Source organism: Entelurus aequoreus, linkage group LG06, assembly GCF_033978785.1.
Source record: "Entelurus aequoreus isolate RoL-2023_Sb linkage group LG06, RoL_Eaeq_v1.1, whole genome shotgun sequence".
Lineage (NCBI taxonomy): Eukaryota > Metazoa > Chordata > Actinopteri > Syngnathiformes > Syngnathidae > Entelurus > Entelurus aequoreus.
This window is the reverse complement of record NC_084736.1, coordinates 42,349,597-42,369,947: the sequence shown is the minus strand read 5'-3', so window position 1 is coordinate 42,369,947 and position 20,351 is coordinate 42,349,597. Positions and strand designations below refer to the sequence as shown.

At 38.8% G+C, this 20,351-nt stretch overlaps 1 protein-coding gene and 1 long non-coding RNA gene across 3 annotated transcripts in view; one reads left to right on the top strand and one right to left on the bottom strand.

Annotated features, from left to right (window-relative positions):
• LOC133652222 (uncharacterized) overlaps positions 1 to 2,370 on the bottom strand; it is a 7,713-nt gene extending 5,343 nt beyond the window's left edge. The window contains exons 1-2 of the long non-coding RNA XR_009826547.1: positions 2,260 to 2,370; positions 1,715 to 2,079 (exon numbers count right to left, since the gene is read on the bottom strand). This is a non-coding gene — a long non-coding RNA (uncharacterized LOC133652222). The remainder of the gene's footprint in view (positions 1 to 1,714; positions 2,080 to 2,259) is intronic.
• Positions 1,683 to 20,351, top strand: part of LOC133652221 (proline dehydrogenase 1, mitochondrial-like) — an 82,592-nt gene continuing 63,923 nt past the window's right edge. The window contains exons 1-3 of one of the 2 annotated variants that reach the window (XM_062050726.1): positions 1,683 to 2,100; positions 14,013 to 14,168; positions 17,187 to 17,395. In XM_062050726.1, coding sequence (XP_061906710.1) covers positions 1,699 to 2,100; positions 14,013 to 14,168; positions 17,187 to 17,395 — 767 coding nt within the window. In that variant the 5' untranslated portion in view covers positions 1,683 to 1,698. The remainder of the gene's footprint in view (positions 2,101 to 14,012; positions 14,169 to 17,186; positions 17,396 to 20,351) is intronic. The other variant, XM_062050727.1, reaches the window with a different exon arrangement.

Genomic DNA, 20,351 nt, shown 5'->3' with positions numbered 1-20,351 from the left:
GTTGATGCATTTTATCTTTGACATCATTAGCATGACATTGGTGAGCCTTAAGCGTGAGCGATGTGGAATTAAAACACAATGCTAACAACACAGAATGCTAACAATACTGCTAATCGTCATAGCTGTGACTTTCGGCAGAACAACTTACCCTGTTGTTTCAGTACTTGGAAACCCAGTTTTTATTGGAAAACTTACAAAAGCTGTTTGGCGTAATGAATGAATAACCCCTTCGAGCAGAAACTCTATGACAAATACCTCCAGTTTAAGGAACAAAACAGGAAGTACATTTTCAACCCCCACAACACAAACAATAACTTACCATTTCAGCGTCTCTGTCGGTGTTCAATGAAAACTATTTGTTGAATACAAAACATTATGGCCGTTAGCGAAGAAAAACCCATAAATTAGCCACACAGTTTTAGAAGCCGTAGGGGAAAAAACGTAGGGGGAAAAAAAGCAAGAACTGTAAAAAAATAAGCCTTTAATCTAAAAAAAAAAAAAAAAAAAGCAGAAGCTCAGATATCAAAATATATGAAAGGGAAAAATTTAAATAAAGAATTACACAAAGTAATTATTTTCAACGGGAGAAGAAATGTGTGAACTTATTATTTTTGAATACAGTGGTGTATTTCCTTTAAAAATTCAACATCAAAACTTGATTTTTAGATTTAAATTTTATTTTTTTCAAGAACAAAACTTTTGGCTGTAGTCTATCTCAATAAAAAAAATAGCTGTGGCCCCCGGGCCGCACATTGGACAACCCTGGGTTTGGTCAGCTATTTGTTGAATACAAAACATTATGGCCGTTCGCGAAGAAAAATCCATGAATTAGCCACAACGTTTTAGAAGCCGTAGGATTCAAAGCGTGGGGAAACAAGCAGGGGCTTATAGTCCGTAATATACGGTAACTGTATAAAAATAAGCCTTTAATCTGAATTTAAAAAAAAACCCAGAAGCTCAGATATTAAAATATATGAAACGGAAAAATGAAAATAAAGAATTACACAAAGTATTTACTTTCAACCAGAAAAAAAATGTTTGAATGTGGTGTATTTTCTTTAAAATTTCAACATCAAAACTTGATTTTTCGGTTTTAATCTTTGTTTTTTCAAGAGCAAAACTTTTGGCTGTAGATTATCTCGATACAAAAAAAAAAGCGGGCCGCTAATGGCCGCACATTCCACAACCCTGGGTTTGGTCAGCTATAACTTAAAACTGTAAAAAAAAAAATAGGCCTTTAATCTGGAAAAAAAACAAAACAAAAAGAAACAGAAGTTCAGATATCAAAATATATGAAAGGCACAAATGAAAACAAAGAATTACACAAAGTAATTATTTTCAACCAGAATTTTTTTTGGTAAACTTATTATTTTTAGTTGAGGTTTATAGTCCGGAAAATACGGTAACTGCAAAAAAAAGAAAAGCCTCTAATCAGAGAGAAGAAAAAAAAAACAACCCAGAGAAGCTCGGATATCAAAATATATACAATATCCACAAATTAATTATTTTCAACCAGAATAAAAAATGTGTGAACATATTATTTTTGAATACAGTGGTGTATTAAAAAAACAAATACACATCAAAACCTGATATTTCGGTTTTAATTTTTTTTTTATTAAGAACAAAACTTTTAGCTGTAGTTTATCTCAATAAACAAATAGCTGCGGGCCGCGCATTGGACAACCCTGGGTTACAGGAATGCAGATCCAAATACCTGAGCAAGTTTTGACGCGTGATAAGAACTCCCAGGCCACGTACGCGTGGGTTCTCCTCCGTGCAGTACAACCTGAACCGTGTCCAACTCCATACACGTCCCAGACACTCCTCATGTTACCGGCAGCAGCCGCCGCGCGGGCCCGGGCCCAAGCGCTTCTCTGGCGGACACTCTCCAGCCGACGACCGCGGCCGGCAGCGGCGAGCCAAGCCCACACGCAGGTTGACGTCGGCGGTGATGGCACCGGACGGACCGGCGAGGGAATCCGCGTGGACTTCGAGCAGACCAGAGAGGCTTACAAGAGTAAAGATTCGCTGGAGATACTAAGAAGTTTGCTGGTTCTCAAGATGTGCTCCTACGACTTCCTGGTTGACAAGAACGAAGAGGTAATGTAGTCATAATGTGAAACTACTCACTTGTTATGTTTATGATCATTCTGGAACATTAGAAATTATAATACTGCAATCATTTCTTCAATAATATTTGGACTTTCATATTTTAAAAAAAATACAAATATACAGTGATGTTTTGATGGAGTAGCCTACCTAATACATACAGTAAAACACTCCAACATCCCATAATAATTCTGACATATTGCAGCTATTGCATAAGTTGCTTGCAGCTTCTCCAAAACAAGTGCGGCCCCAAGCTGTGTCATTACTCCAACCTCTCACATTACAACTTGTTTTTCCAGACATGCCAGCCATGTTTGTGCAGACTAGTGTTGACCCCATACCAATATTTTGGTACCAGTACCAAAATGTATTTCGATACTTTTCAATACTTTCCTGAATAAAGGGGACCACAAAAAATGGCATTGTTGGCTTTATTTTAACAAAAAATCTTAGGGTATATTAAACATATGTTTTTTTTATTGCAATTTTGTCCTTAAATACAATAGTGAACATACAAGACAACCTGTCATTTAGTAGCAAGTAAACAAACAAAGACTCCTAATTAGTCTGCTGACATATGCAGTAACATATTGTGTCATTTATCATTCTATTATTTTGTCAACATTGTTTCAACTATTAAATGAACCAAAATATGACTTATTATATCTTTGTGGAAAATATTGGACAAAGATTTTTTTTATTGACCGTCATTCCGGTCATTCTCCCCTGGGATACTTTCCCCAGGGGAGCTTCACTATATATTACTTATATTAAAAAGAAAAAAGTTAAAAAAAAAAAACCCGGTGGAACCAGATGCACATGAATCAGGTAATAGATACGTTGAAGAAAGAACCAAACCAAACAAAAAGAAAAAGTATGACGAATTGAGTTACAATGTATTCAACAATTACACATACACACATTTTAAAAAGGTATTAATTGGAGGAGTGGTGTTGGACGATACAACAGCGTTTGGTTCAGGAGAGAACACGCAGAAGCTAATACAAAAATTAAGAGACGAAATACCACTAGTTTGACAAAAACAGACTATCCTTAAACCTCGGTAAAACTAAAATAATCTTATTTGGTGACAGTATAAGGAAAGTAAAACACAAATACAAATAGACGGAATAGACGTTGAAAGAGTAAATGAAATTAAATTGTAGGTGTAATGACTGATGATAAAATGAACCGGAAATCTCGTATAAAAATATACAACATAAGGTGGCAAGACATACATCCGTAATGAATAAAGCAAAATATGGTTTGGACCAGAAATTACCGCTAACCCCTGAAATCAATTACTATAGAGAACTTGATAGTATTTATGTATTTACCTGTGCAATACACTACTATGTGGGTTACATTTTTTATATAGTAAACTCATTATTAAAGTAGATAAATTAAATGAGCTGAGATCACATCACCATCAACTTAAATCAATTTGTAGGTTAAGTTTATTAACTCATGTTGTAACATTCATTTAATTAATTTTCGTTAATTTATTTATTTCAGGCAATAACATAAAAAAGTACAAAGTTGACAACACATTGTCACATCTGTGTGATCATGTTTTGTTTAAGTTATGTTCTACCTTGTTTTGGACTCTTTTTAGTTCCTGCTTTTCATTCCCTTGTCTTGTTTCCATGGTTACCCATTAGTTTCACCTGTTCCACGTTTGGACTCATTGTGCACTCTTGTTTGTCACCATAGCAACCCATTAGTTTTCACCTGTCCTCACGACTCATGCACCTGTCTTTAATCATGTCTGTGTTATTTAAGTCCATTGTTTTCCTGTTGTTCGTCCTGGCGTCCTCACACATTCAGCCCTCTGCTTCATGCCGTGTCACAGTTCTCTATGTCAAGTAAGTTTGTGTTTATTGTTCATAGTTTTTGTGCCCACGTGCATGTCTTTTGTTTCATAGCCAAGTTTGTTACCTCCTCTGTGAGCGCCTTTTGTTTATTTCTTTTTTATTGTTAAATAAACATGTATTCAAATTCACGCCTCGCACGCGCCAATTTTCCTTTGCACCACGGGAGAACAAACCACGCCACAGACCCAGTCCTGACAGTAGGACGCCAGCAGAAAAATTCTCCCGCAAGAAAGTTGGTCAGTTTGGATGAGGCTTCTTGGGAGGTGCTGCGCGCCATCGAGATCGAGACGCTGCGCTTTTCCCCCAGGGAGCGCAGGGGGATGATGTGGGGGAATGGAGGCAAGCTGGTGCCAATCGGCGCGTCGTTCCCGTCCCGAAAGCGTCGCCAAGGACGAGGGAAGACTTCCGCGAGCCGGCAGGACACGCCGCTCCCACAAGCCCCTCCCCCTCCGGGCGGAAGCAAGCCACAGGCAGCCCGGCGTCACCCTGATGACATCACAGACCAGGATTTTTTTTTCAAGACTTTTTCTTGTGATCCCTCACCTCTAGCAAAAGACTTTAAAGACATGATAAGACATTACCAAGACATGTTTTTAGAAATAAGAGCATGTCAAGCCAAGCCACCCAAATTTCATGCCCCGCCCCCCAAGACTCAAGCCACGCCCATGTCACAACAGGTTTCTTTTTTTTCACCCACTCAATCACATGTAGAAAAAAAAGGACATTTTGGACAGTTTGGAGGGGAAGATTCTGCCCCCCCCCTGACCTCCCTCCACCCACCCCAAAAGACGGTTCCAGACCGCAGGGAGCGCGTCTGGGATCCGCTCCTTGAGGGGGGGGCTAGGGCTGGGGACTGTTCAGTTGGGGTCGCTTTTCGTCACGCCAAGCCACAGCCTCCAGCACGACCACCACCACCACCAGTATTTCGTCACGCCAAGCCACAGCCACCAGCACGGCCCCCACCACCAGTCTTTCGACCTGCCAAGCCACAGCCTCCAGCTAGGCCACCTCCACCTGCACCACGCCAAGCGCCACCAGTCGCAGCTCCACGCCCAGCTCCACGCCAAGCTCCACCACGCCAAGCGCCACCAGTACCTGCTCCACGCCAGGCACCTGTCGCAGCTTCATGACGCCAAGTGCCGCCAGTCGCAGCTCCACAACGCCAAGTGCCGCCAGTCGCAGCTCCACGACGCCAAGTGCCGCCAGTCGCAGCTTCACGACGCCCAGTGCCGCCAGTCGCAGCTCCACGACGCCCAGTGCCGCCAGTCGCAGCTCCACGACGCCCAGTGCCGCCGGTCGCAGCTCCACGACGCCAAGTGCCGCCAGTCGCAGCTCCACGACGCCAAGTGCCGCCAGTCGCAGCTCCACGACGCCAAGTGCCGCCAGTCGCAGCTCCACGACGCATAGTGCCGCCAGTCGCAGCTCCACGACGCCTAGACCCCTCAAGCCAAGACCAAGTCCAAGACCCCTCAAGCCAAGACCGAGTCCAAGACCCCTCAAGCCAAGACCAAGTCCAAGACCCCTCACGCCAAGACCAAGACCCCTCACGTCAAGACCAAGACCCCTCACGCCAAGACCAAGACCCCTCACGCCAAGACCAAGTCCAAGACCCACCACGCCAAGACCAAGTCCAAGACCCACCACGCCAAGACCAAGTCCAAGACACACCACGCCAAGACCAAGACCCATGCTGCCAGGACACGCCACGCCAAGCTTTGCCGCCCGACACACCACGCCAAGCTTCGTCATCTGCGTCTGCCACGTCGACGAAGCGCCTGCCTTCTCGTCGGCCATGGATGTGGCCAGTCCATGGGCGTCCGCCACGCCAGGTACACCGACCTCCTCGTCGGCCACGGATGTGGCCACTACCTGGTCGGCCGCCACGCCAAGTGCGCCCACCTCATCGGCCATGGATATGGCCATTCCCGGGTCGCCCACCTCGTCAGTTACAGCGGCGGTCTACGCGTCGCCGCCACCTGATTATGCCCCGGTGGATACGGGGACACTTCGTCTGGCAACCCACCGCCATGTCCCCCTCCCGCCCTCTCATGACTATTGATCATTGTTTTGTTTTTATTTTTGTGGACATCTGGTATATGTCCTTAAGGGAGGGGCTCTGTCGCATCTGTGTGATCATGTTTTGTTTAAGTTATGTTCTACTTGGTTTTGGACTCTTTTTAGTTCCTGCTTTTCATTCCCTTGTCTTGTTTCCATGGTTACCCATTAGTTTCACCTGTTCCACGTTTGGACTCATTGTGCACTCTTGTTTGTCACCATAGCAACCCATTAGTTTTCACCTGTCCTCACGACTCACGCACCTGTCTTTAATCATGTCTGTGTTATTTAAGTCCATTGTTTTCCTGTTGTTCGTCCTGGCGTCCTCACACATTCAGCACTCTGCTTCATGTCGTGTCACAGTTCTCTATGTCAAGTAAGTTTGTGTTTATTGTTCATAGTTTTTGTGCCCACGTGCATGTCTTTTGTTTCATAGCCAAGTTTGTTACCTCCTCTGTGAGCGCCTTTTGTTTATTTCTTTTTTATTGTTAAATAAACATGTATTCAAATTCACGCCTCGCACACGCCAATTTTCCTTTGCACCACGGGAGAACAAACCACGCCACAGACCCAGTCTTGACACACATAATGATATAAATGAATATAGTGCAAAAGGTAATGTACAGTATGTAATGCATGATTGTCCAGTTTTGCCTGAATGGGAGTGGGAAGAAGATAATTTATTTAATCCCACCCCCAGTTCTCCATTTAGTGATTATTCACATGAGTTTCACTCTTACTGTGTTCAAGGATTATAATACAGATGTTGTATCATAGTGGCATTACCACAGGTAACAATAATTATTACACTGTAACAATAATTTGTATTAACAATGTAGAAATAATGAATATACTAACAATGATAATAGACAACATAGCAATAATGGTAAGGAAACATGGAGCACATGTTAACACTTTGAGACAGAGTACAACAGCAGGTTAAATTAAAGACCCTCATCTCTATATTTGAACCAGACCCCATGTCTGTGATTTTCAATACACGGAAAAAAGTGCAAATAATTTAGTAAGTTGTGCACTTCTTTAAACATAACACAGTAGCATTGAAATCGTTTAAAAGCTGTAAACATTTATTAGCTTATACGGCTTATTCTTTTTTAAAAAGAGCTATGTTTTTTATTTTTGTTTTGTTTAATGCAAAATTTGCACTAATATAGCCTATAGCCTACAGGATGAATGTGCATCTTTGCATTTACTTTCCCTGAACATTTAATTTTTTCAAAATATAATTTTAAAAAGCTTGACCCATGAACATTTTAAACAGGCACTGCATTAGTTTGAGCATTTTTTAATAAAACCCAAATTACAATTTAATTAATTATTTTAAACTTTTTTAACAGTGTTTAATTTATAGAAACATATTTATTTGTATGAACATATTCATTATGAATGCAATTTGCCATTAAAATAATGATTTTGCTTGTATGTACTTCAGTCTGCAGTGAACCTTTTTGCACTGCACATGCTTTTATTTTTATTTTTTTTATTTTATTTTTTTTGTCCTGTCCAGCTGCTCAGGCAAATCATATAGTTAATGTAGATGCCCATATCGGCTGTTCATATTCACGTTATAAAAGAGAAGTGTAGGATACTTCTCTTGTTGCCTTATTTGTATTTGACTTTATTAAATGTATTTATATTACCATTTAGTACAGCCGGGCCAGAGCAGGAGGGAATAGAAAGAGAAAAAAAGGAAGACAGAGGGGTACAAGTGGGGGATTAGACAGAGAGACAAAAACAACAACAACAACAACAATAACAATAAAGCAACATCAGTAAATAGGATATGTACAAATATGATAGTAAAAGTAATAGCAAAGAAGCAGTTAGCAAAATAAATAATAACACAGAAATGACAATGAACATTATTACACTACAAATGGAGCAATACAAATACCAATAGAAATAGCGCTACTGATAATGATTAATACCAATCATTTACCTTTATTATCAACAATACAGTTGTGTAAATGCAACAATACATATACGTAATGATAACTAGAGATTCAAAAGAATACCGAAAAATGGAAAAAAGAGAAAGAAAAGCAACCTATATTAACCTTGTAGATTGTTATAGTAACTATAGGTTAAGCTTTGTCAGTGTGCCATCTACCCAGTTTACCCTAGGGCAACAACGTTAATTTATGTTTAATGAAACATAATTATGTGCATGAATGTATGTATGTATATGTACTTGTATATGTACAGTATTTGTATATGTATGTTTATACAGTAAACGTACATGTACAGTATGTGTATATGTATGTTTGTACAGTAAATGTGTGTGGATGTGCAAACTTTGAGTATGTAAGTATGTACTGTATTTGTGTATGTATGTGGGTGCGTAGGTACCTATGTATGTATGTACCGTATTTTTCGGACTATAAGTCACAATTATTAACACATTACCGTAAAATATCAAATAATATTATTTAGCTCATTCACGTAAGAGACTAAACCTAAAGGTTTCATAGGATTTAGCGATTAGGAGTCTGCACATGCTTTTAAATTTGGGCTTTAAACTTGATATTGAAACTCCAAACTCTTGCTATGTTTATGGTTAGAGTTTATTTTGAACATGCATACAATTACAACATGATACATTACAATTTTTAGTTTCCCTTTACAACATGCTCCAAAAGGAGTAAAAAGAAGCAAAAATTATATAACCCTACCCCTTTTCTATTACATAGCAATTGCTAACATTTTTGTTTACTTTCTGTTCTCAATGTATTCACAATATACTCTATAAATAATAACATTAAAAAATATATATATATATATAAATAATAAATAGTGAAGTAAGTTGTATTTCATATGGTGAGATGAATAAGATTATCAATAAATTCTAAATGTTTATTATGGTTATTCTTCTTTGTACTTTGTAAACACTGAGTTTAAAAAGTTTTTTATTTTTATTTTTATTTTTTAAATTTATTTTAAAAAAAAATAGATTCCATTAGTACATTGTTTAAATTATTTGCTTAATCCATTTCATAATTACATTTCACATACCGATATGCTAAAAGTTTTAAGTGTTGTATGTGCATAAGTTTTAAGTTACATTTTTCTTAGAAGTTTTATTTCTCCTTTTTTGTTGAGAATAATTGTTGTACGTTCTTGGATAGCAAATTATAGTTTGCTTTGTGCATACTTTTAGCTGTTTGCAAATTTAATATGTCAAAAAATATCAATATTTTTGATTCAGTAAATAATGGGTTTGAGTTTTCTCTAAATCCAACATTATGTATTATTCTATTCAATCTTTTTTGTAACACGGTTAATAACTAAAGCATACTTTTGTAGTTATTTCCCCATATTTCTGCCCAACAACTCAGATATGATAAGACTAGGGAACAGTAAAGAATATGAAGTAATTTCTGGTCCAAACCATATTTTGCTTTATTCATTACAGATGTATGTCTTGCCACCTTATGTTGTATATTTTTATACGAGATTTCCGGTTCATTTTATCATCAATCATTACACCTACAATTTAATTTCATTTACTCTTTCAACGTCTATTCCGTCTATTTGTATTTGTGTTTTACTTTCCTTATACCGTCACCAAATAAGATTATTTTAGTTTTACCGAGGTTTAAGGATAGTCTGTTTTTGTCAAACTAGTGGTATTTCGTCTCTTAATTTTTGTATTAGCTTCTGCATGTTCTCTCCTGAACCAAACGCTGTTGTATCGTCCAACACCACTCCTCCAATTAATACCTTTTTAAAATGTGTGTATGTGTAATTGTTGAATACATTGTAACTCAATTCGTCGTACTTTTTCTTTTTGTTTGGTTTGGTTCTTTCTTCAACGTATCTATTACCTGATTCATGTGCATCTGGTTCCACCGGGTTTTTTTTAAAAAACTTTTTTCTTTTTAATATAAGTAATATATAGTGAAGCTCCCCTGGGGAAAGTATCCCAGGGGAGAATGACCGGAATGACGGTCATTAAAAAAAATCTTTGTTTATGTCGACAATTTTCCCTAAAAGTCACATTGAGGCTAAACGGTGTGTTTTTTCTATTTATTAATAGACGGATCGATAGAAAAACTCCCCTCCCGACCTGCTATCTGAAAAACCCAGTTTTAATGTGTGAATACCGTGGGATGTCATTAATTTGTTACTGGGGGGAAAAAAGGGTTAGATTTGTTTACAGATTCTGTTGAAGACATCATGGGTCCCAAAAGTCCATAAAACTTAAACAAAAAGTTCATTGTTCATCCCATGACAGCGGTGAGCTTCTGGGGAGGGCCACCTCTGTTGTCTGTGGAGCGGCTATTAGTCATCTTGATTTAGGTTGGTCCACGGTCCAAACATATTTAGCGGTTTTAAATGAAAAATTAAACATGGGCAAAATATGCCATCGTTAAGTGTTAGCGACGGAGAGCAAGGTGTTAGTGTATTTAAACTCATTAAATCGGGGCCTTCAGAGTTAAGAATTTAGAAGAAGTCGTGGACTAAAATGTCTCAACTTCCTGGGGAGTTCAAAAGAGTATAGATCAGGGGTTGGCACACTAAGCCTCTTCAGAGAACATAATACAGATGGGGCATCAGCTACTCCTTAAAAAAAAAAAAAAAAAAAAATTTCTGCGCAATAAACATAACTGTTGGATTCCCCCCAAACCCCGTACTCCATTTACTCTCTCAACATATAAATTAAAATAAATTCTACATTCATTCAGCATTCCTTTATGTCTTATTGAATTTTCCTATTGTAGCGCAGTGTTATTTTCTGTCATTTTTATATCTACCCCGAAATATTATGGGCCAGATTACTACACAGGATGATGGACCACACCATGCACATTAACATATAGAATGTAGCCCATGTCAGCTCATCACGGGTCTGTCGCCAGGGGAGGGAATGGCACAAAATCTTGCAATTTGGTCAAAAACAGTAAATTAGCTACGCTTCTTCATACTCCTTCTCGGACATGTCCGAGCGTTAATCTGTGATGTACTTCAATAAAAGGCTTAGCGTGTTGGGAATAAACTGTGCCAAACAACAATAATAAACAATATAGACTTTCCCTAATGTTAGAACACAAAACAAATATGGAGGCATTGCAACAAGTTTATGTGAATTAGAAATGTTAAAAAATAAAATCATATCACAGTTATTGTGACCAAAATATTACGGTTATCATCAATTGTCAAATGTGCTCAAAAATAACTAATACCTTGAAATATTTTAACAAAGTGTTATTTAAAATAAATAAACACATGTATAAAACATTAGCAACGCACCTATATAATATACTTTCGAACCCTCTATTATTTCTCCGTCAAAATCTTTCAGTCTGTATGCCGGGGGAGGGCGAGGGAGACGTCGGGTTATTGTAAACACCTCGTCTGTAAAACTCTTGTTCATATTTTTTATCAAACACCCCTCTCACTTTGGATATTCTCACCGAATCCCCCGTTGCAAATTTGTATTTGTGTTTGGACGCTGTAGTTGAGCCATAGAGATTCTCAAACACTCGTGGGGTATTTTCCAAAGTCACATCAGACGGCTTCATTTTAATACTGCTGTGATATCCGTAGTTATAGCTTTTTACCAAGTCTTGTAAGACGTCTAGGTAGCGCATAGTGTTGTCGGCTGTAAAATATCTCCACATTCTTCCTTTCAAAGTACGATTAAATCTTTCCACCACCGAAGCTTTGAGATCGCTGGTTTTAGAAAAATGTACAATATTGTGTTTCTTCATCAGAGCTTGAAAACTTTTGTTAAAAAATTCTTTTCCGGCGTCGGTTTGTAGTTTGCGAGGAATCTGGCTTTCCTCCAACACAGATTGAAACGATTTAACCACATCCTCGGCCGTCTTTCTCTTCAAAACCCTCACATAGGCCTTCTTGGAAAATACATCAAAGACCGTTAATAAATAATTAAAACCGTCGTTATATTTAGCCAAGGCTTGCATGTCACAGAGGTCGGCTTGAACCTGGTTTAAAGGGAGAGGTACAAAGACTCTGTTTCTTGGAAAATTGATGCGTACCGGTTTATGGAGTGTATACGCATCCTGCCCGGTTAAATATTCTTGAACGTTTTTTCTTGTGACAAGCTGCCCCGTTTCATCCTGTACAGCTCTACGGAGTCGATCTACCCCTCCGAAACTACCCGGGTGTGCGGGTGTATAGTACGCTTTTTCCATAGCTTTCTTCATTGTGAAAAAGACACAGAGAAATGACATCGGGTTGCTTGGTACACATTTTTTATTTATTCATTCATGAGAAACAACAGGGTTTGATGTAAAACAGGGGTACCGTAAGCGAATTTAATCGCATCGTGTAGTTTTTGTAGTTCAAACAAAACGTTTACGGGTATGTCGCATCGCAGGCGATACATCGTCATATCAACAAACAGAGCATATAAAATGAACATGTGATAAGGTGAAGGTTGAAAAGACTTTTCTTTAGACCATTCCGACAAAATGTTTTCAAAAATGTCAAAATCAAAAGCATGAGAGACAATGGTTTCCCAGGTAGGCTTAGAGCAGGCATAATCAAGAACAATTTGTAGTTTTTGAGGTTTGTCTCATTTTAGAATGAACGCTTCTAACGCGTCAATCAATGGGTAAATAACAGCGTGGTTCTCGACAAAGTTTACAAGTTTTCTCCAATAATTACCCATCTTTTTTTTTGAATTCTTCCAACACTCTGTCACCATATCAAGATGTCTCAAAATCGTTTCATCGTCCCCCACCAGCTCGTTGTGCACATCATCTATAGCCCCCCAGACATTTCTCTCGGATTCCAATTGAAACAGCAAAAAGTTGACGCAGGTTCCAACCCTTGAATTCCCGGCCTTGATACGACGAAGCTTCAGCAAGCGTTGAATGGCCTCCATGAATTTAGACGTACGCAGACTTGATGATTCCGGCGTAGTTGTACAGAAAAAAGTCGTCTTCGTAGGGTTCCAGACACGGGTGTTGTCTTTGGCTCGGATGGTCCACCCGGCAGCCGAAGCACTCGCTCCGCATGAACTTGCGGATGGCCTCGTTGAGGAGATGAAACACGGTCGTTTTCACCGTGTTGGTGAAAAACAACAACATTTCCCCATCGGTTTCATGGTTGATATGCACAGTGGGTTCTGAAAGTGACGGAGATGATGTCTGGGACGATGACGGAGTTTTGTTGACGAGACAATTTTCCTTTTCCTCCTCCGTATAGTTGTCTGGCAGAGACTGTGCAGCGTCGCTCGGCCCGACCATCATTTCAGGGGGGTTAAACCTCTCGGTCATGTTCATGGATGATTCATCGCTCATGTTCTCCGATGTGGTTATAAGTCTGGTCTTTACGCGTCTAATCGTCTTGTTTGGCATTTTCTTTTCCGCTCCAAAAAAATCCGGGACTTGATATAGCGTTGAGAATGTTAGGGGGGTGTGTGTTCATAAAGACATCCAATGCTGATTGGTCTCTGTGTTAGAATCAAAGGGGATTGGGCAAAACTGCAGCGGGAGTGGTCCTTTCGTCCTCCGCCAGGGGTGTGTCCTCAAAGGACAATTTTCTTTTCAACGTCAGCATGCTTTTCCAATTCCGGCTGCTTCGAAACAGGTTGTCTATCTTGTCCTTCATTTCACCCATACGCTCGCGCCATGCCACGATGGGGACGACCACGACCGGTGTAAACACACCGCATTCAGATTTGAAAGTCTCCAGTGAAAAGACGTCGGGCTCGGTCGACGTATTTTTAGGAGCACAGAGACTGGCTCGGAAAAACCAACGACCCGAGGCAGAAGATTTCGTCTCCCAAGTAGCGCTGAACAAAATTCTTCTCTCGCTCAACTCAGCCGTGGTCGGGTAAGTAGACAAGCTTCCTTTTACGCGTTTATTGACCGGTGAAGGATCACGCCATAGGAAATCGTCCATCGCCAGACTTAACACGTCCCAATCCACGGTAGATAGCGATGTAACGTTCACAAAAGGGATTCCGTCTCTTTTCTCTTTCAGCTGAAACAAACAGAGATCCCCCGTCTGGTATCTGAAAATGTATCCAAAAGATCCTTCCATCCCGTGAGCTTCCAAATCCCCTTTTTCACGCAAAGACTCGGATGGTGGCATCTGAGTACGATTCAGAAAAATCCTGCTTTTCTGCGGGGCGTCGAGGTAAGATTTCGACTCGCTATTTTTATAGATGGTCACCGGAGTTTCGCTAATCATGACTGTAATGAATGAATTTCTGTAGCGTACTCACAAAGTCTTTACTCGTCAATTGCATCCGTGTGCACCCCTCCTCCTTTGCATCCCCCAACCACATGCTTCTCACACGTCAACAATACACCCATTCATGTTCAAAATTCCTGTCTTAACAACATCCGGTTTTAGCCACTTCCTGTTTTAGCTACTTCCAATATTAGCTACTTCCTGTATTAGCTACTTCCGGTATTAGCTACTTCCGGTTTAGCTATTTCCTGTTTTAGCTACTTCCGGTTCCGGCCTTAGCCGCTTCCGGTTACGGTTTTAGCTTCCGGTTCCGGTCTTAACCGCTTCCGGGTGAAATTTGACCTTGAACTTGACACTTAGGGTCATAAATCATTTAACACGTGACATTTGACCTTGACCTTGACCTTGAACTTGACCTTTGACCTTCACGGGTCATAAATCAAATAGTCACGGGTCATAAATCAATTAGTCACGGGTCATAAATCACTCAAAACCGTCACGGGTCATAAATCAATTAATTTTGACACAAGCTGTGGACTTACTTCTCTCCCATACCATCACAGATGCTGGCTTTTCAACTTTGCGCCTAAAAAAATCCGGATGTTCTTTTCCTCTTTGTTCCGGAGGAAACAACATCCACTGTTTCCAAAAATAATTTGAAATCTGGACTCATCAGACCACAGAACACTTTTCCACTTTGCATCAGTCCATCTTAGATGAGCCGGCGGCGTTTCTGGGTGTTGTTGATAAATGGCTTTCGCTTAGCATTGTAGAGTTTTAACTTGCACTTACAGATTTAGCGACCAGCTGTAGTTACTGACAGTGGTTTTCTGAAGTGTTCCTGATCCCATGTGGTGATATCCTTTACACACTGATGTCGCTTTTTAATGCAGTACCGCTTGAGGGATCGACGGTCCGTAATATCATCGCTTACGTTCAGTGATTTTCGTCAGATTCCCTGAACCTTTTGATGATATTACGGACCGTAGATGGTGAAATCCCTAAATTCTTTGCAATAGCTTGTTGAAAAATGTTGTTCTTAAACTGTTGGACAATTTGCTCATGCATTTGTTGACAAAGTGGTGACCCTCGCCCCATCCTTGTTTCTGAATGACTGAGCATTTCATAGAAGCTGCTTTTATACCCAATCATGGCACCCACCTATTACCAATTAGCCTGTTCACCTGTGGGATGTTCCAAATAAGTGTTTGATGAGCATTCCTCAACTTTCTCAGTCTTTTTTGCCACTTGTGCCAGCTTTTTTTGAAACACGTTGCAGGCATCAAATTCCAAATGAGCTAATATTTACAAAAAATAAAGTTTAACAGTTTGAACGTTAAATATCGTCTTTGCAGTCTACTCAATTGAATATATGTTGAAAAGGATTTGCAAATCATTGTATTCTGTTTTTATTTACCATTTACACAAAGTGCCAACTTCACTGGTTTTGGGTTTTGTATTTGGTATCGGATCGATACCTACATTTGTGGTATCATCCAAAACTAATGTTTTTAAGACTTAGGGACATATTTCTTGAGTTTATAAACATAATCTCAGGAAATATGTCCCTGGACATATGACAAATGTATGATCCTGTAAGTACTTGGTATCGGATCGATACCTAAATGTGTGGTATCATCCAAAACTAATGTAAATTATCAAACAACAGAAGAATAAGTGATTTTTACATTTGAACAGAAGTGTAGATAGAACATGTAAAAAAAAAACAGAAAATAAGCAGATATTAACAGTAAATGAACAAGTGGATTAATAATCCATTTTCTACCACTTGTCGTACATAATGTAGACAGAATAATAGAATGATAAATGACACAATATGTTACTGCATATGTCAGCAGACTAATTAGGAGTCTTTGTTTGTTTACTTACTACTAAAAGACAAGTTGTCTAGTTTGGTCACTATTTTATTTAAGGACAAAATTGCAATAATAAACATATGTTTAATGTACCGTAAGATTTTTTGTTAAAATGAAGCCAATAATGCCATTTTTTTTTTGGTCCCTTTTATTTAGAAAAGTATCGAAAAGTATCAAAAAGTATCGAAATACATTTTGGTACTTGTACCAAAATATTGGTATCGGGACAACCCTAATTTGGTACAATTAAAATTTTTCACAACAGGTTACAGGTTGAAATATAATCTTCTTGTGGTTGCATAGAGATGGTCTTAAAAGGTATTTTAAGAAATTGATTCTTATTTGTATAACTGTATATAACTGTATTTATATTATTCACATGTGAATAATGCTGTATAACAGACTGTATTAATATTATTCACATGTGAATAATGCTGTATAATAGACTATTTATATTATTCACATGTGAATAATGCTGTATAATAGACTGTATTTATATTATTCACATGTAAAAAATACCTAAGTGTTTATTGTTTATTGTGAGCGATCTGTGGTGCTGAATTTCCCCCAGGGATCAATGAAGTACTTTCTATTCTATTCTATTCTATTCGTATGGAAAATCAGTATGAATCGATTTAGAATCGGGATGATTAATATGACGGGAGGTATCATTAATACCGTTTATCATTATATGTCATACTTGACATATTTCTATATGTGTCGGTGTTTTAGGGAAGTTGAGACTTCCTAACGAGCGAGTACATTGCTGCTTCAACTTTTTCACTGGCGGTCTTGTCAGGCGAGCCGGTTCCTTTCAAAACATGCCGAGACTCAAACTGCAGCTCCGGGGACATTGTGACTGACGTGCCTGCAAAGCGGCGTCTTGCATCATCTTAAGTGTTGTCAAATAGTCCTGATGAGTCCTCGCATGCGCCAGGATATAAACCGGGATTCTCGGCAATCAAACTCAGGCTGTGTGTTCAAAGCTGAGGAGAATCTCTCTAACACACCACCGGGAGCGGACGTGTTTGAATGATTCATGAACGCCATCAGGTTACATCATCGTGTCTCTCGCTCTGCTCAGATCATGGATTTTGGGAAGAAGGTGCTGGGTCAGAAGGCCTTTGATCAGCTGATGAAGATGACCTTTTACGGCCAGTTTGTGGCCGGCGAGGACCACAAGGCCATCAAGCCGCTGATCCGGAAGAACCTGGCCTTTGGTGTGGGCTCCGTGCTGGACTACAGTGTGGAGGAGGACATCAGCCAGGGGGACGCTCAGCAGACACCAATGCAGTAATGTTGCACAATTACATATCGGAATATTTATAAGTACAATATTTCTAAGTCTAAAAAAAAAAAAAGAACAATTTCCCTTGTGGATCATTAAATTTTGTCTAAATTTTGTCTATTACTCATAATATACTGTCGTGTGATTTGACCAAAAAAACAAGAGAAAAGAAACTGTAAAGTAATTATATCACTCTTCCCGATAATTGTAGCTTTTACTGTACTGACACACAAAAATAATGTTCGATTGACCTAATATTTTTGAAATAATCATAATAAAAACACAACTGTGTGGAACACGTTGACAAATGGATATTAAGTCAAATCAGTGTTTTTTGTTTTCTTCGGTTACTATCTTTGAACATGCAATCAGCATAAAAAGTCAACAAAAATATCACACATAACACAACCTGCTCACCCTTTGGATATTAAAAAAACAGCCAACCACAATAAAAATATATTCAATTACACCTATTTAAATCCATTGCAAGGCATGATGGTAAAAATGCAAAGAACTCTCTCCATACTTATCCATGTTTGGTACATTTTAGCTGCTTAATATTTCTGATTGATTAAACAAGGTAGGAGTTGAACTTTCACATGCTCTTAATATTTAATTCCAATACATAATAATTATATATCCATTATATTATTATCATATGTACACATATGATATATATATATATATATATATATATATATATATATATATATATATATATATATATATATATATATATATATATATATATATATATATATATATATACATGCACATACATACATATACAGGGTTTCTCCTAAACTGCCAAAATACCTGTGGCTGTAGGGGCGTGGTAATGGGCGTGACCACCATGATGTCATTGAGTAATTTGCATAATTTGCTATGATATGATCTTCTTCAAAAAGGCAAATCTGTTAATACGAATTATTATTATATATATCATATATATCAGTGGCGTGCCGTCACTAGAGGCAGGGGAGGCGGGGCCTCACCTGCCATCATGGAAATAAAAAAAATGTAAAAAGAAAAAAAAATTAATTAAATTGTTATATGTATCCAGTGATTATACTAAAGTTATTTTCCATTTAACTTCACCAGTTTTAGATTATTTTTATTTTTATTTTCACATTTGCCGTTCAAATACTGAGAAGAGACGGTGCGGTGATCAGCAGCCAGTTGAGGCACGTCACTGATTTGTGCTTCAACATGGAATGTGCACAATGACTCGGCTAACTGCTGAGCTGCTGTGCAGTGAGACTGTATTGCTATATGAACTATATCAGCTAACTAAACCATAGTTTAGTTAGCTGAGGTATATAATGTACAGTGTATTTTGTCAACAACTGTATGTGTGTAACGTATTTCTTCAGCTGAGCATTAATAAAACTGCTGCCAAAGACGTACTGTCTGAGGCTCGCAGTAATCCGGCCTCCTGGTGGTAGAGGGCGGTAGTGATCCCAGAGATCATTCCTTGCCGCAGAAGAAAAAAAAAAAAGAAGAAAAAAAAAAAGTTAGCAATAATAAGTGCAGCGTTTTTTTATTTCCTCTCGCCTGAACTTTTATTAAAAACATGGAGGATTACATATGTAAAATAAAACCGTTTTCTAAACTGGACTTTCAATCGAAGCAGGAGGTAATAATTAAAGGTAGACCAACGCCGGAGCTAAAAGGTTTGCTTTTGACTTTGGGACAGAAGACCCGTTCTTTTCAAACGGCGTGGTACACACGCAAAGGCTGTCCAGCAAGAGAGGTAAGACCATAATAATGTTTCTTTTATTAAATGTGCTTTTTTGTGTGCTAGTTTGTATGTGTAAAGAATGCTGGTATGAGCTTTTAAACATAACCCGTTAACTGCTGCCAATCACATGGTGAATAAGATACTATTTAGGGTTCATATGTTTGTAAATCTGGCTGTGATGATGCAGTGCCTCACCAGACATTAACCTCACCGCACGCCACTGATATATATATATATATATCAACTGCTTGCGCTGTGGAAGGCGGTTGAATCTCCAGTAGCTCTGTAGTTCTAGATCTTTTAAACTTATTTTATCTTTATCTTTTATCTTCAATTATTATTATTATTTATTAGATCTTATAAACTTTTATTTTATCTTTTGTCTTTTATCTTTTTTATGTTTTCCTTGAAGACAGTGAATCCCTGTACATATCCAATGGATACTGTTGGCAGTTTTAAAAGACCAGGAGCCAGCTTTCTTTCTTATTTGAGAGAGGAGCTGCTCACTCTGAAAACAATGGGGCGTACTGGTGTACAACACTCCATTCCAGTGGAGCTGAGGAAGAATTCTCGGGGCTGCAAATCGGGGGCTAAGCTAAAGGCTAAGCGAGAGATCGACGAGCTTCATGGACTAAAAAGCCAGTGTGCGTATCGAGAGAGCAGCCTGTTTATCTTCACGGAAACGTGGCTAAACCATCTGGTACCGGATGCTAAAGTGGACCTGCAGGGATTCACCGCAGTGAGAGCTGACAGAGACACTAAAGCATGTGGGAAAAGCAAAGGTGAAGGGCTCATCATATACGTTAACAACCGCTGGTGTAACCCGGGACACATCGCCGTGAAGAAAGTTGTGTTGCCCAGACCTGGAGCTACTAGCTGTTAGCCTCGGCCATACTATCTGCCAAGGGAGTTCAGTCACGTGTAGGGATGATGTTTAATAAGGAATTATCGAGTTCGAGCCTATTATCGAATGCTCTTATCGATTCTCTTATCGAGTCCAGATAGGTTGTTGTATATGGAAAAAAACACAATATTTGGTTTAACAAAAGCTCACTTTTATTATATAATAAAAAAATAAAATCTAATAAATAAATAAATATTGACTGTTACCCACCTAAAAAAATAAAATAAAATAAATAAATATTGACTGTTGTTACCTAAAGTATATTAAGTGGGATTTTTCAGAAAAACAAATATATACAGTAACACAAAAACAACCT